Source organism: Solea solea, chromosome 6 (genome assembly GCF_958295425.1).
Source record: "Solea solea chromosome 6, fSolSol10.1, whole genome shotgun sequence".
NCBI classification, from domain to species: domain Eukaryota; kingdom Metazoa; phylum Chordata; class Actinopteri; order Pleuronectiformes; family Soleidae; genus Solea; species Solea solea.
In genome coordinates this window covers 10709045-10725404 of record NC_081139.1, presented here as the reverse complement: position 1 = coordinate 10725404, position 16360 = coordinate 10709045, and the positions used below count along the sequence as shown (strand labels likewise).

General features: G+C 42.3%; 1 protein-coding gene across 2 annotated transcripts in view; it reads left to right on the top strand.

The window, feature by feature from the left end:
• Positions 1 to 1230: 1230 nt before the first annotated feature.
• The window catches only part of LOC131461034 (membrane-associated guanylate kinase, WW and PDZ domain-containing protein 3), a 126371-nt gene continuing 111241 nt past the window's right edge, over positions 1231 to 16360 (top strand). The window contains exon 1 of one of the 2 annotated variants that reach the window (XM_058632009.1): positions 1231 to 2244. In XM_058632009.1, the coding sequence (XP_058487992.1) occupies positions 1938 to 2244 (307 nt within the window). In that variant the 5' untranslated portion in view covers positions 1231 to 1937. The remainder of the gene's footprint in view (positions 2245 to 16360) is intronic. The other variant, XM_058632008.1, reaches the window with a different exon arrangement.

The following is a 16360-nucleotide window of genomic DNA, read 5'->3' as shown; positions in this document are numbered from 1 at the left end:
AGAAAACAAATAAAAAGAATCCAGATTCAATTTACAAGCACATTATGAAACACAAGTGCATGTTGTGGAGTCAGCCTCACGTTTCCAGTCTTTCTGCAACATATTCCATGGAACAGGTGCAGGATGGCTTAACAGCCCTTTTACCCAGTTCAGTAAATACGAAAAAGAGTCGCTCACATCTCATCCACTTTAAGACTAATAATACAAATATGTTATTGTGAATGCATGAGCTCAAGCTAAACCCGCAGCTCTCTTAGGCCAAGAAAGGCCTTGAGTGTAGGTGGGAGAACAGTACCCTCTTGGAGAAAAGGTCACATCAACAGCACGAGACCAACAAAGTGAGGATAATTTATGCATGAGCACAACAATCTGCTCAAAAGTAAATGTTGCTGCATTTATAAAGAGAAGAGTAGGAAAAACAAGCTGCTAATCAACAGTCAAATCCATGGACATGCAGATATAGATTCCCACTGACAAGGTAAGGGTCCCTTTTGAAATAATGTTGTATTTCACCTAATTGAAGTGTCAATTAAAAGAGTATAAGATTATAAGAGTACTATACTTACTTGAAGCTCTTACTTACTTCTAGATCTTATTTGTACCCAAATGTTTAAATGCACTTATTGTAAGTCGCTTTGGATAAAAGCGTCTGCTAAATGACATGTAATGTAATGTAATACTAATAATGGTCAACATTTTCCTTTGAGGGGGAATTCATTCAAGACCGCAGTTTTTCATCAATAAGAGTGTGTCTTTTCTGTTCTTCAGCTCCGGTCCCCCGACATGTCTGTGCACGCCCCTGTTCTACGTACAAACGACGGTTAAATCAAGCCTTGTCTCGTGGATCCCGCGGTTGAATGCACTCGAGCATTATGGCAGTGTTTATGTAGGTTACAATCATAGACCTCGGGAAAGGGTTGAAGTGGAGCAGTGGATGGTGCGCAGGGCCGTCACTAGGTGGAGCTGTGGAGACGTTCAACTGTGGCCACTCGCACTCGTCGCTCTCCAACGATATACTTCACTGTTCAAATTGAGAGCCTTAATTAGGTGTAATTTGTTTTGCACGGTTCATATTGGGATTTCACGCACTGTGTATTTGTACTTAGACTTATATGTGACACTCTAACATGCAGAATTGGTTTTGTTTGATGTTTTTTTTTAAAGCACACCAGACGGTGGAGCACACATGAGGGTGTGGAAAACGCCGACTAAACACCGCTGTTGCTGCGTAAAGTGGGCGTTCCGGAGCTTGGGCACGTCTCTCTCTCTCTCTCTCTTGCTCTGTCTCTCGTGGCGGTGGCGATGCCAGGTGTGCTGTGTTCAAACCTGTGGCAGACAAACACTCGCACATGTCTCCCAGCACAGTCATCGTGGGCTGGATCTTCTCAACTGCATTAACCGCCTACTGCTGAACGCTGCCGCCCTGCTATTTTCAGCCTGACACACACACACACACACGCACACGCACGCACGCAGGTACGAGGGATTTCTCGTTGACGCCCCACATTTCAGCGACTGACAGTTCACAGTCAACCGCCGATTGAGAGAAATACTCTGTGTTTACATCCAGTTTTGACCAAGCTACGGAGTTGCATTAAAAAAAAAATGTGATTGTCGCCTTTCTTCATCCACGTCGCCGCCATCAACTTGTGTTTTACGCACAAGGAGCGCTTGGATTTACTGCAGCCTAGACAACCGCGCGCACAGCGGAGCGCAAACCCGTGGGATGACGGAGCCTCAGTGGGTTATTCGCGCGTGAAAATCCGCCTCGTTAACGCCAGGAAGATGAAATCCCCAGCTGGTCGGGAGAAAAGCTCTGGAGGATTTATCAGGTCGCGTCATTTCGAACTCATTTAGCCTGAGAAAAAATCGACTGTAACCGGTGAAATCGTTCGTTGTGTGAAAGAAAGCAAAAAAAAAAAAAAAAAGGAGTAACCATGTCCAGAACGCTGAAGAAGAAGAAACACTGGTCCGGTAAAGTGGTGGAGTGCGCGGTGTCATGGGGAAACCTGGGGGACTTCGGCTCCGTGGTGGAGGTTCTGGGGGGAGCAGAGCTGGGACAGTTCCCCCACCTGGGCCAGATGAAGCTGGACGTGCTGGTGTGTCACGTCGGAAAGCTGCCCTACTACGGGGACGTGCTGTTGGAGGTGAACGGGACGCCCGTCAGTGGACTTACAAACCGAGACACCCTGGCTGTCATTCGCCACTTTCGGGAGCCGATTCGCTTGAAGACGGTGAAACCAGGTGCGTGCCTTCTGCTTTCGGTTCTTCAGCACTGCTGCTGCCGCCGCTGTGGCTGTGACACCCGAGCTCTGTTTGGGAGATGGGAGTTATGATGAGTGACATCATGTCAACACAGAAAACCTCATGATGATTTGCAGGGACAGGTTCTCAATATGTGGCACCTTGTCTGTGATCACAAGGATAAAAGCAAGAAAAAAATCAAATCAAAGAATGCATGTACATAAATAATGATAAATGATAGATATATGTAGATTTGTATGAAATCCCCTTAAGTTAAGGCTTTTTCTTCAGGTCAGGTAAAGTTAACGAGGCCAATGCAAACATATAACAGAGGGTGAAATAAGTGAGTTCAGGTCTCTACACCACTACATCCCTATTCACTTATGTAAGCCTTTCACTGTCCTGTGCCATAATTGCCCAGTTCTCCTAACCCCTTTTCAGGGAGATCAAATAGTGATAATGGTAGTAATGGCACGTAGCCCAGTTGGAGCCTTCTAGGCTAAGTGCACTTACATACATAGAAATGAGGCCTAATTACATCCTCCATTATTTAGACTCCTCCGCTGCCCATTGGCCATAGCAGCGAAAGTGGTTAGCCGTGTTGTATCTTGTTGTCCCATCATTCTACATCCAACTCTCCCAGGATGTTCGCTGCAACTTCCAGAAATTGATAATGAGGTCTAATGGCTTTGGTGATGCTGCTGTCTGTGCTGCACCGAGCGCTTTAGTGGCAGTGGAGTGAAAGTTGTGTGTTTGTGGACGCTGCGGATGGACACACTTTATATGCGGGAGCTGGAACATCTGAACAACAACTGAGACTGTTCAAAAGGTTACATCAACAATAGCAGCTGAGTCCTAGGACCCCAGGCCAGGATCCTGAAAGATCAGCTGCAATTGTGCACTTCCTTAGTTATGGCGCGTGTGTCTGTGTGCTACTGCTGTAGTCATTTGACCTCATTTGCCCACATTTTTTTAATCAAAAGTGCAGTTTCTTAAACAAACAGAAGACAAAAGGAGATATTAAAGAGGTCTAATGCGTGTAGATAAGGTAGCATACACATAAAGGTGTGTGTATTTCATGGCTCTACGCAGCCCCTAACTCCATGCTCTCTGCCCCACTAACCAAGAATGATTAATAAAGGGCAGGGAGAGCGACGGAGGCAAAGAGACGCAGAGAAACTGAGGGAGAGACGGAGAGATACATGAGAGACCTAAGGAGAGATGGGGGGGATAAACATCAGCCCTGACTTTGGCCTGAGGCTTGACTCCCATGTGAGACCATTTTTGTTTTTAAATCTCACATGGAAATCATATGTAGGAAAAAATGGCAAAAAACAAATTCTCACCGAGTTTTACGTCACTGTCTTCCAGTGTGTGTTATACGTCCATATGCTGCTTCATCAATCATATGTTAAGTTGCAACCGTCAGGGGTCAGCTACTGCACTGTGTGCAAAAAAAAAGCCTCACTAACCCCCACGGCATAAGCATACAGATGGGCTTGTTATATTGTATGATTATGTACATTGTGCATGAGCGCACAGCAGCGGCGTGTGTATACATTCCTGTGTGGTAGCCTCATGTTTAATTCACACCTCGTGCATAATTGAGTCAGCGAGTGGATTTTCTCCACTCTGATGGAAGCAGCGGGCCTAGAGGATCAGCTGTTAGCAGGAAGCCCACAATGCTGTAATAACACGACAGCGGCCAGCAGCGACGGACAGGCTGTCTGAGTCTACCAGATGTTCCCCCTTGTGCCCTTTCTAAGATCCTCTTGTACTCTGCCTGCTTTGCCCTCTGGAGCTGGTGGGTTTGCCAGGCTCCTGCTGACAGTTTGGGGCGGAGCTCGGAGGAAGGAGATAGAGCAAAGACAAAAATGGGGATTTGAGGCTGGGATTGAGAGAGACAGGATGCGAGATGTAAGTCTCTATGGAGACTATTATCTGTCTTAGCTATTGATCGAAGGAGACTGTGAGCTGAAAGAGATGCACACAGCAGCACACTCACTTTTCTATAGTTGCATCATACTGTGTATTCTCCTGGGGCTGCAAACAGGCTTTACTTACATATTTCTCGAAAAAGGCACATGCGAACGTACGGACCGACACTTTGAAATGAAGTTCTCACTAAGACGTAACAATAGACGTGCCCATTTCCTGCAGGTGTCTTTGATTAAGCTGGGAGGAGAAGATGCTTCTATTAAAAGCTGTGTGTGTGTGTGTGTGTGTGTGTGCGGGCGATGCAGGGATCTATTTTTGCTGTTATTAACAGCGAAGGATCAGGAAAGATGGATGATGAGAGACCTCATGAATGGTATCCCAGAATTCCTCCTGCGCCTCCAATACAACCGTCAGCCAAAAGTAAAAAAAAGAAGAAAGAAAACCTGATCGATGTCTGTTTGCAGCATCTGTCTCCTGTGCAATCACAACATACAACGTGCAGCTGAATGGATGATGACTCTGACATCGAATGAATAATTTGACATTGTGGTACACACTGTAAAGCACTTTCATCTGTCTCTTAGGTGAATGACTGACTGACCGACTGTACATGAATGTGTGAAACACATACACACTTTCTACAGCCGTGAGTGTTGTGGACGTTTAAAACCGCTGGAAACTCAGCATGAGGCAAAAACTTTTCTCGCTGTTGTTGTGATTAGCCATGTGAGCAGTAGGAGACTCTCCCAGAGTCTAGACACTGTTGGCGGCTGATGGAACGGAGCGATGCTGAGGATCTGATGGACGTTGACAAATCAGCATGGCGTGACCATGGCTTGGCGTGAAGGAGGGTCACTGTGCATTTAACGTGGAATGTGACTGAAACAAGAGTCTGAAATCTGATTACAAAGATGCCCAATGTCTCCCTGTTTGAACCTACTTTGAACTTTGTCAATGAAGTCAAAATGCAGGTGTTTTTCGGTCAATTATTATTATTATTATTTCAAATACTCAAAGACTTTGGGGTGTGGTAATCATAGTGTTTATATTTAAAGATGAATACCACTTAATCTTGATAGTTTATACAGGGCTGCATGGAGTTTGCATGTTCTCCCCGGGTGCTACAGTTTCCAACCACAGTCCAAAAACATGCAATATGGGTACCATGAGTGTGAGAGTGAGAGTGAATGGTTGTTTGTCCCTATATGTGGCCCTGTGACCCCGCCTTTCGCCCTATGTCAAGCTGAGATTGATGCCAGTGACCCTCATGTGGGGGATAAAGCGGTAGAAGATGAGAGTGTGAGAGAGCGAGATGTGAGATAACTCAAGTGAGAACATGAGTTTTAGAAGCCAATTTTGGAATTGGAATTCTGATGTAGAATTGCACAACTTGAGTTAGTGTACAGCAGCAGTGAAATCTCCTAGTGTTAACAATGTGTTGCCCACTTTGCATCACATTTAGATTTGCCCACTTCCTCTGGCACATCAGCAAATTCCTCAATGCTTGCTGATCATACCAACAGAGATGAATACAGAAGTGACACGAGCTCCAAAGCTTCTGGATGAACCGCGTGCGAGTGTGGGTTAATCACATAAATGCACCTCTCATATCAGGAAGTGCCTCTCAATGGAATCATCCACTTGACAGGCGATGCTTTGGCTCCGCAAAGATATTTGCAAAGTCCAAAAAAAAAAGAGAAAAAGAAAAAGAAAAATTGGGATTGAGTGAAAGTGTGAATACAGCAGCACCAGAGAGCTCGGTCAGATACCTAGAGACATCTGTTCTACTCGCTGGAGAGAAGTTGGGCTTCATGAAGCTGAAGAACCGTGAAGCACATAACTCCTCTAAATCCTGTAAATCTTCGGATCAGGCTTTGGCACTGATGGTGGTGATCGGCTATTAGATTATTGACCGTTTTGTACTTATGTGGATACTTTTGCCCTCTGTTTGATTTATAATTGCACTGATGCCTTGTATTCATGTCACTGTATGTTGCCTTCACCTCTTCTGATACTGCTTACTAGGCCAGGAGTCCCTAAGAGGTAGTGAAATCTCCTTTTGTCACATTAAAATAAAAAAATACAGTTAACCGAATTAATTTAAAAGGAAACTTTGCAAACATTTACTCGACATTTTCATAAAATATAAGACTAATACTGCGTCAGCTGCGGCTGTATTTGTTGAAACTGATGTTCCAGTGTAAGAGCTTAAAGGACCAGACCAGTGTTAGACATGTTTCAGCCCATTAACTGCAAATATGTACACTCTCTATATTACTGCTGACTATTATCTAAAGTATGCTGTAGTGTTTTAGATTGCCAGATACTCTATGTTCTTCCTCGCGCTTCGCTGTTTTCACTTCATTTCACTCCAAAATGAAAATCACCCAGCAGAAACCTTCATTTAGGTGATTCATCAGCAGGGTTACCATTCCTGCTCCAGTGTTGACAAAGTTACTGCACCTACTATTACCCAATAGCTGTTGCATTCAATCACACTGACAATGCAGCTTTAGCAACGATGAAAAGAAACCTCTTTTATTCTGCTCTGAACTTATTGGTTACAGAGGAAAACACTTGAAGTCTTAACAAAATTCAGTTTTCATGGGAAATAATGTGGAAAAGTTGGATTAGATATGCTCTACTGTTGGTATGGCTGGACAGAACCATCTCTTTTTATGGCCACTTTTGCAGAACATTATTGTGTAGTATGCAGTCTTCATTAACGGAATTTATTAGGAGAAGAAAGAAGGGGAGTCGGTGAGTTGTGTGCGCGAGAGCGTCTCGTTTCTCACAGCGGCTGACTTCTGTCTCCCCCTGAAGATTCAGCCCTCGGATTGAGACACGGCAACAGTAACAAAAGTGATCGAGAGCAACGTGAGTTTTATACTCACTCAGTAGAAGTTGGTCGTCTGCACTAGAGACGGAGATGCATGGACTGGAGAACTTGTTCATTGTGAGAAATGGAGAAGCACAGAGCCAGGAGTAAATTGCTTCTGGACGTGTCTTTGTGAGTTTACCTGAGTGCGGTTAGCACACCTGACTATATTATCATGCTGCTCATTGATATTAGGAGCCACAGAGTCTGTGACATGCATGTTGACACAGCACTGTGATAGTTATAATATAAAAACTCAAGCATACAATATGTCATATATTATTCATCCATTTAAAGTACATTTTCTGACTTGGTTAGATTTCCTTTTATTTTCTTTATGCACAACCTGTGCTAATAATAATGTATAGGATAAAACTACTGCACTTTATGTGATTTGATTAAAGTGTTGTGTCATGTATGCTGTGGCGATATTCAAGTGCCGAGTTATAGCTCATGGTAGAGGCAGGAAAATTCATGATTGTGGGGGATGAAACATTCCATATTGTGATACAGTGTTGTCTTCTGAATTTTGATGTTGTTGTATTGTGGCTATAAGAAATTGGAATGTCATGATCAGTTAGGTAATATATAAAGGCTATAAAGGCTATATTTTCGGTGATATTGAACTGCATCACCTCAAAAAGGTGAACGTGGTAGGACTGTTAAAGCTCCACATGTGCTGTTTTGGCCAGGACACTCATATACTCTTCTTAATCTCAGTGAGTCTTATCCTGGTTAAAGAAAGGTTTAATAATCTGACTTGCCTTGATTTTGACAGAACAGAAACTGACTAAACCAAACTGAAGCTGAACTCAACTGGGATGGAATTACCAAAAGGATCCGGAGCTGTAATTGCACTCGGAGGACTCGGTTGCACTTTTGAAATGTATTGTTGCACTAAGGATGTAATATTTTACGTTTATATTTTTGTTGTTGCGATACAAACATATTCAATATGCATTTGTTAATAACACCTTGTGGCTCCAGTTGCGTTCTCGTGTCCTTCCCTCTAAACCATCCTTCAAACCTAGACACGTGTCCCTAGCAAATTTATTAACTCTGAACCTCGAGCGAGTTACAGATGGATGTGCTCATCTGTCATGGAGATTAATCTGGAGACTGTGGACCCTTGAAGACTTTAACCATAGGAAAATATTAGCCAAGTCATTATTCATTATCATTTTTGTTATTATTCTGCCTCTGTTTGGTCTTTGTGAGCAGAAAAGATGTGACATTATTTGTATTCTGCGTCCTTCATCTGAAAATGGATTCTATCAAGCAATACTATCAGACCTGAGTGAGGTAGGCACGATATTATCAGCATGATATCGGTTTTGGCCGACATTGGCTTTAAAGTGTATTCTTGGATCTTGGCAAGATCCCCCGATATGACCCAGGTCTAAAACAGTAGATTGAATAAGCTTCGACCCTCTTGACTTCTATGTTTGCGCCCTTTTCTGCTTTCTTGTTTATTTATTTTGCACAATGATGATAATGTGTTGCATGTTCTCCTCGTGTGTGTGGGTTTTGCAGATTTGGGGATTAGGCAAAATGGACACTCTTTTTTGACCATGAGTGTGAGAATTACTCACCACCAGAGTTTTTCTTTCTTTCTTTATTTTCTTTCTTTATTTTTTGATGGCTACTTTCAAGAAATAAGCTAAAATGTTTTAAGAAAAGGTGTTTTCATAAGCAAATTACACAAAAACCCTCATTTATGTTAAGTTCAGAAGCACAAAGCTTCACCTGGCCACTCGGTTGTCATCACACTCAACAGCTAGTTTGTGTTTTTTTTGATGGCGTCCACATGGTCACGTGAGCAATAAGATTGTCAAACTAAAGGCATAGCAGTAGCCTCAGCACTGGAGTGAGACAATTAGCTAGAGTGATGTTTCATAACTGAGTATTCTCAACCCTCTAACCTCACCTCATTAATGTCTTACTGACTTTCACTGCTGCCTCTGTCGACGTGTTCCTCCCTGCTCTTCTGCTCTGCCAATATTGTTTATTACTCTGAGATTGATCTTCTATTAAAAATACACTCCTCGTAATGGCTGTTGTCGCTTAGTAACGTAACCACATGGAATGTACTGTGTGTCCTTTAAAGATTAACTTGAATGTGCCTGCAGAAGCACTTCTAATGGAAAAGGTAATAGAATTTGAAGTAAGATAATATACATAAATGTTTCCTATAAAATGTAAACAGCAATGCACATCTTTTCTGCATCTCACACACTGTGTTGATACCTTTAAACATCTAGCAAATGAACAGCAATAGCAGGTAATGGCACTATTTTCAATGGTCAAATTGTTTTTCTACATTTTGTTCAGCAAAAGAAACAAACAATGATACAATATCTGTGAAAAGCTCACATTGGCTGGTCTTAATGGCCAAATAGCCTAATGATAAATCTGTCTGGCTCGACTAACTTACTGCCTCTAACAAGTTGGTCTCCATTAGAAAAAAAAAATCTTCCTTCATTTATGGATTAACACATTTTTTTAACGACTCGTGTTTTTGCAGTGCAGTGCTGCACCATTTTCTCCTTAATGTTACTGCAAAGCACAACTGCCAATGTCCCGTAGCATTTTCACAGCGAGTGTTTGTGGGGGCGGATGACAGCGGGAGTCGGTGTGAATAAGGTGGACAGAGCCCTAATGCAACTACAAAACAACCCCACCCAAGTCCTCAATAATTCATCTGTATTACAGGCAGCGACTCCTTGCGCATGTTGTTATAGTAATGCGATGGGCTATCGTCAAAGAGAATAGCACAACTCTCAGTGTTCCACTGTCTCTGGTTATTCCCACTTTAATCAAATTGGCGCCGCTCTTGTTTAACTCTCCACAGCACCTGCAGTAATCACAATGTAAACAGCATTCTTGACAAGACAGTCGAAGCTGAGAGTGCATTTCATGCTCATTTCTACATTAGATGTGTGCTCCATAAATATTTCAGTAAAAAAAAAAATTGAATTTTACTTTAATATAAAAGAAAATATTGTCAGAAACACCTGTGGGTGTTTTTCGGCCGAGGAGTGTGGAGTTTGCATGTTCTCCCCCGTGTGTGCATGGGTTATCTCCGGGTACTGCTTCCTCCCTCAGTCCAAAGACATGCAAATTGGGGAATTAAACACTTTATTGACCATAGATGGGAATGTGAGAGTGAATGGTTGTTAGTTGGCCCCTGTGATGGACTGGTGACCTGCTCAGGGAGGGTGTACCCCACCTTTTGCACCGTCACTCGGTGAGCTCCCCTCACAACCCTCAAAAGAATAACACAGTTAAAAATGAACGGTGGAAAGGTGACAGAAAATAAAAATGAGAAAAGGTCACCGTGGGGGATCTGATCAGGACTTGAGATAATCTAATATCTCTCCAACTGGCATCTAATTACCTGCAACCTGTATATATTCAACATGATATAATTATATCTCTCATAATATGAAGTATTATAGCTTACAATAGCTCTCCTACAGCTATAAAGCATGCAATTATAATTTGTGCATTAACACCATCCATGGTTTCACTGCTGTGTTATTTTATTTATTTGAAGCCTCATAAGGGAAACTTCATTATTAGTGACATACATAAACCAAATCTGATGTGACTTCATCAGTGGGTGGGTATGAAGGTTTTCCGCTCCTCTGTGTCTTCGGTCTCTGTTCCTATGAAAGATCCAGTTGTTGACGTAAAAAGCTGTTAGCATTCACACTGTGGTTTAATGAGCAATTCTATTCCAAACTCTGTAAATATCTTTTTAGTAGGAGGCCATTAAAGCGTTATCTACATTTGAGTTGTTTATTCAGCGATACTAGTGGAAATTTGACATTGGGGTTGGGTTTCACTAAATAGATGAGGAGTAATGGGTATAGAAAGTGGTTATTTTTCAACCTGCATCATGTTTGTCCTCATTACCGACTGTACCTTGTGCTTGCTCTGTTGGAGAATTCAGATTTTTCATGCTCCATTCTACTCATCATTACCTTTGTGAGATATCTGCCTTTTTCTTCCCTACAAATCCAGGCATTCGTCACTTTTGAAAACGCATTAGATATCTGTGTTTGTACCCGTGCCTGTGAATTTCATCAAAAATATTTACTCATGTTGTGCGTTTGCCAAAATAGGATGTTGTGAAGAACTTAGAAATTCCCAAAAGATGCTCTTTGTGATGGAACCATAATGTAAAAATACATCGTCCCTTGTGTTTGTGTGTGAATATTTATTTTTGTTTTTTTTTGTCTTTTGGTTTCGCCTTGCTCCTCAGAGGATCTCTTTAGTCCTTTTTTTCCAGTGGTCCAAAAACTCACCAACATCTGGCTTTTTTTCTTCAATGGGGAATAGATGCACTTGGCATCCACTCCTGCATCAAATGACTCTGCAGTAGAGGCAGGTTTTTATCATCGGTCGGCCTAAAATTGTTCAGTCATTGCAGAGTTTGAAATAAAAGATAACCATGCACTATAACCATGAAATTGTTGGTGCTCTCTTTGGTGCTTTATGGGGGTTGTGGTAGAGTGGGCTGTCTTCCATCTGGAAGGTTGGGGTTTGATCCCCGGCTTCACTAGTCTACATGCCCATGTGTCCCCCAGAGAAAGACACTTAACACCAAGTTTCTGGGTATGATAGATGTGATAGAAAAAGCCACTGCATACATATATGCTATATATACACACACACATGCACTGATGAATGTGTATGTGAAAGGGTAAGTGGCAGAAGGCAGTATAAAGTGCTGGTAATGATCATCGAGTCTAGAAAAGTACACTCATTTTACCATTTACTGTCTTTTCTTACATGTTGGCCACTCACTGTGGGAAAAAGTATTTAATGGCCTTTATTTAGCTGGTTTAAAAAAACAAACAAACATATACTTCTTCATGTAGGTTTTAAAATAGACATTAAGTCCAACATAGAACTGGACTGAAGAACAGAACAGAACGTAAGTGTGAGTGTGACTGTGGTGAGGTTGAACAATGTCTGAGAGCAGATTGGAGTGGATGGCGAGTGAAGAGTGGGAGCCATAAGGTGGCTGACTAACATAGCCCTGTCATGAAGGATGTTATCTTTATACAACAGTGGTTGATACGCGCTGTAGTCCCTCCACTGCCCTTCAGCTGTGTTCAGTCATTGCACATTTGGCTAGAGTGTCACTTCCCACTTTCCTATTATCCAGATGTGCATTATCCTCCAGCTGGTGTTTATCACTGTAGATAGGGGCCCGGGTCACCTCTGGACAGACAGGTAATGGGCCCTGACATCTGAATTAGTCTGCTCTTTCATAGTGTGATTAGCAAGCAGCTTAGGATTCTGGGGGGGGGGGGGGTGTTGATAGGCAGACACAAACAGGCAGGAGAGATTGGCCGGTGGGACGCTGTCTCTGTGGTTCATGATGGGAGGCTTGCCAGTAATGGGGCTCATCACAAAGTGGTCACGGTGTTGGTTTTGCAGATGACAGGGTGGGATGGAGCGGCGGAGAGTGGCCGGTGCAATAATGTGTTTGCACTGGTGATTTAGTCACTTGAAGTGTATCATTTTCCATTAGCAGATACACTGAACAGCTAACCAAGCTGCTGCTCTCATCAGCATTATGTACAGCTAAGTCTTTAAATTTCACACCAAAATTCTCCTTGCGTCTCCGTGCCTTGGCTGTGTGACTGGCTGCTCCAGCTGTTCCACTCATCCCCTCCACGGCTCTTTTATTATTCCTTGGCTGTGTGATTCGCTGTGTGCTTGTGGCATCTGGGGAATGGCTGGCTTTGTAGAATCTTAATAGTGGTGAGCTTGTGCCGAGCTCTCCAATTGCCGCCTGCTGCAGGCGTGTGACTGAATGCCAATGAGACATCAGGTTGGAGGTAGGATGTTTCAAGCTCAGCCAGCCGGGATGTAAGTGGTCGTAGAGCTCTTTACCAAGAGAGGAGCACACGCGGTGGCTCCCAGGAGCTGCACAGCAAGAGGTGCTCCATGTTTCAGCATTATCTCTGTGTATAGTCATCCGTATGCACCTCATTTTGTGCCTTTCTGCCAAGGATTTAATCTACAAGCATTCAGTTTGACTTTGCGCCACTTCCCTCTTTTTGATTACGCAATGTGAACACTCTCCTTTTGGGTCAAGTTAGGACACACAGTTATATTTTTTTCTTAATCTCAAATGAGTATCGCAGTGATGATCTAAATACTCCATCATGATTCCATCGCCATTCCAGTATTCCATCTCCATCTGAGTCTTCACCTGTTGTGTTATCACTTAACTGCTTCAAATGCTCAAACTAGCTTCAGCATTAGTGGAAACATCTGTATAGCTTGCACCAGCTGTGCCATTTCTATGGGGACACCATGTGATGTGTGATGAAAAACGCTGTCATGAAAGCAGTTCACTTTTTACAATGGTGAATATTTCATATTCTGTGTTTTCCCCCACAGAAAGACAACAAAACATGAAACAAGTGCACTCAGAGAGCACAGACCTCCCACAAGACACCTAACACTTTGTCACCTGCGTTTTAAATCCCGGCGCCTGGAATGTTCACATTTTGTTCCACTGGATCCAGAAGACTATTACCATCTTACATAAGCATGACACAATTTATCCTGATGTGTCGGGTGTTGCTGAGATATACACATCTGAACTTGTCAAATGGGACATCCCAATTGCTGCCAAATCTGTAATCTGGACCACATCCTGATTAAATTATTCTGATGGTAGAGTGACTGATACTGCATACACGTACCAGGATTTCCTTCAAATATGACACGGTTTGACATGTTTTGCCCATAAGGAATTCTTAAAAGTATGAATCGTTGGGTAGATTCTGCATAACATTTAATGGGGACATATTTGGATGATCATGTACCCATAACAAAGACAACCAAAACTATTGTTGTGTATGTTATTATTATAAACATTAGTATTAGCAAGGATGCTAGGGAGCTTGCTTTTCCATGGTGCTTGGTTTTACTGGCAAAGGATGACAGAAATCTGTAAATGTTTGCTATGGTTTGACATATTTGACTTATTCACGGCAGGTGATTCAAAAACAGCACAGGACCTGTTTGTGTACTACTGATGGAGAACTGTCTCTCTCTCTCTCTCTCTCACACACACACACACACACACCAGCACATTAATCTGTCTCTTTCACAGCATGCACATGATTCTCCACATGACACAGATGTTGCTAACAGTGTGATGCAAGGATGGGTGGATGCAGAGGCCCCCGTCCACCACGTCACTGCCTAATCTGATTACAGATGGCTTCACACAGTAGTTCCACCTGATGAGGGTGCAGCATCGGGGAAAGGACAGATGGAAGAGCCGTGGTCGCTAACAGCTGTGATTAAACTCTGTTGTGTAATGTACAGTTGTGGTGCTCGGATGAGGAAAGGATTGCACTTCACTGCAGCACTACAGTTTATTGTAATGGCTATATAATCACCAGCGCTCTACGGTAAGAAATTAGTGACAGATTCCATCCCTGCTTAATATACAAATTTGTCAGTGGTTTTATTTGTTCGTCATGCGTGAGAACAATTTGCAGTATCTCGTATAATTGCAGAACGACAACTTCTGTCATTCAGCAGACTTGGAATGTGTTCATATCAGACGCCGCTGCATGTAGCACGTATTTCACCGCTGATTAATTAATCCAAACAAAATCAGGAGGCAAAAGTGTCTCATTCTTGTGTGCGTCACATCACGTTCATTATGTTTTTTCTAGCATCTCTATATCCACCCCCCACCCCCCCATGTGACTTCAAGGCAGCAGCAGTGTGTATGAGAAGCAACTCGAGCTGAGTGGTGGCAGCTGGCGCTGAAGGAGCTTGATTTGCAGGGTACCAGCCACACAGAAAAAAAAACCCCACTGGAATTTGTATTTATTTATCGACTTATTTTTAAATCAGATTTTATTTGCAAAAGTGAAGCATATTTAGGAGCTATTCTGCACCTGCATACTGGTATTTAAACAGTAAGTTGCATTTGTATGCTGTTACATGGGCCACAGTTCATCCATTTAATCAGGACATCTTTAAACTTTCTGTTTAATCCAGATTCACATGAGCCACAGTATCTCACATTCTGGGAATTACTGCTACATTTCATGAAGTAAAAAAACATTTGCCTTATACTAACATGCATGGTGTGATTGGATGACTTGGCTTCGTTCAGTCCGTTTGTCAGTTCGCCGGTGATACTCAGTTGGTGCTAACTGGCATTTTAATTGTTCTCTTGCAGATCTTGTCATTACTCTTCAAGTTTCTGTTTTTTTGCTGATGTGGGTGGCGTGCAATTAATTTGCATTGCCTTAGTTTGTTTTTCATTTGTTATTTGGCATTAGTTTTCATTATTTCTTTGCAGGCATGAACTTCAACCGACCACTTGTGTTTTTGAGAATGATGGAAGCAGTCAGGTCATTCCACACCGCCACCTCACTTAGTTAGGACCACACAGTTACGGGTTCTCTTCAGAAAGTTAATGTGACGTGAAAGTCCCTTTTAAGTTTACAGCATCAAAAACATTCACTGTTGTTCACTGCAATGATATATGTAATTGTAAAAGGAAGATATTTAGAATTTTTGGCCCTCTGAGCTAAAGTTCAGCGTCTTTGCAATCGTTTTGGCCTGTGTTTCCAGATTACACACACACACGCACACATGTTTGTTTGTGGTCTTCATTGATTTGGAAGCATTGTAACCAAAACCAGTTAATGTCTCACCCTAACCTTAATCTAACCACAATTCAAACCTTAGCCCTAAATTTAACCAAATGAGAAATGGGGTTCTGTTCTTTGCATGCATGCACGCACGCGCAAGTGCTCCATAATTTATTTATTTATATTTGTTCTCTAAAGCAACACTTGATTCTGTTGTTTTATTCACTATGTAGTCGTCGAGGTCTAAAAGCCACTGAGCCTGTTTTTTTCTTGGTTCATAAAATTTGCAAGTTGCAGCCTGCCATGATTTTGTTTTTTTTACATATAGGTGAGATTAGTAAATATGTCATCCAGCAGTTTCAGCCTTTTCTGATCCAATTTCCTCTTTATCAATGGCATTGTGTGGATTATAACCCACATATTATATAAGTTTGTATAAAGATTGTCAGCAACAATGAAGTATCTCTTGCTCTTATGAAGAAAGCTTCCTCACTGTGGCCATTATAAATAATGATATACTGTACATCTAGTAGCAGTGACTAAGTCTTCTTACTGCATGTCCAGAGAGGCAGACCTCTGAATGCAAGGTACAGTGATGAGTCAGGTATTTGCAATTTTAAAAAATTGTGTCGCAGCGCACCAAAAATAA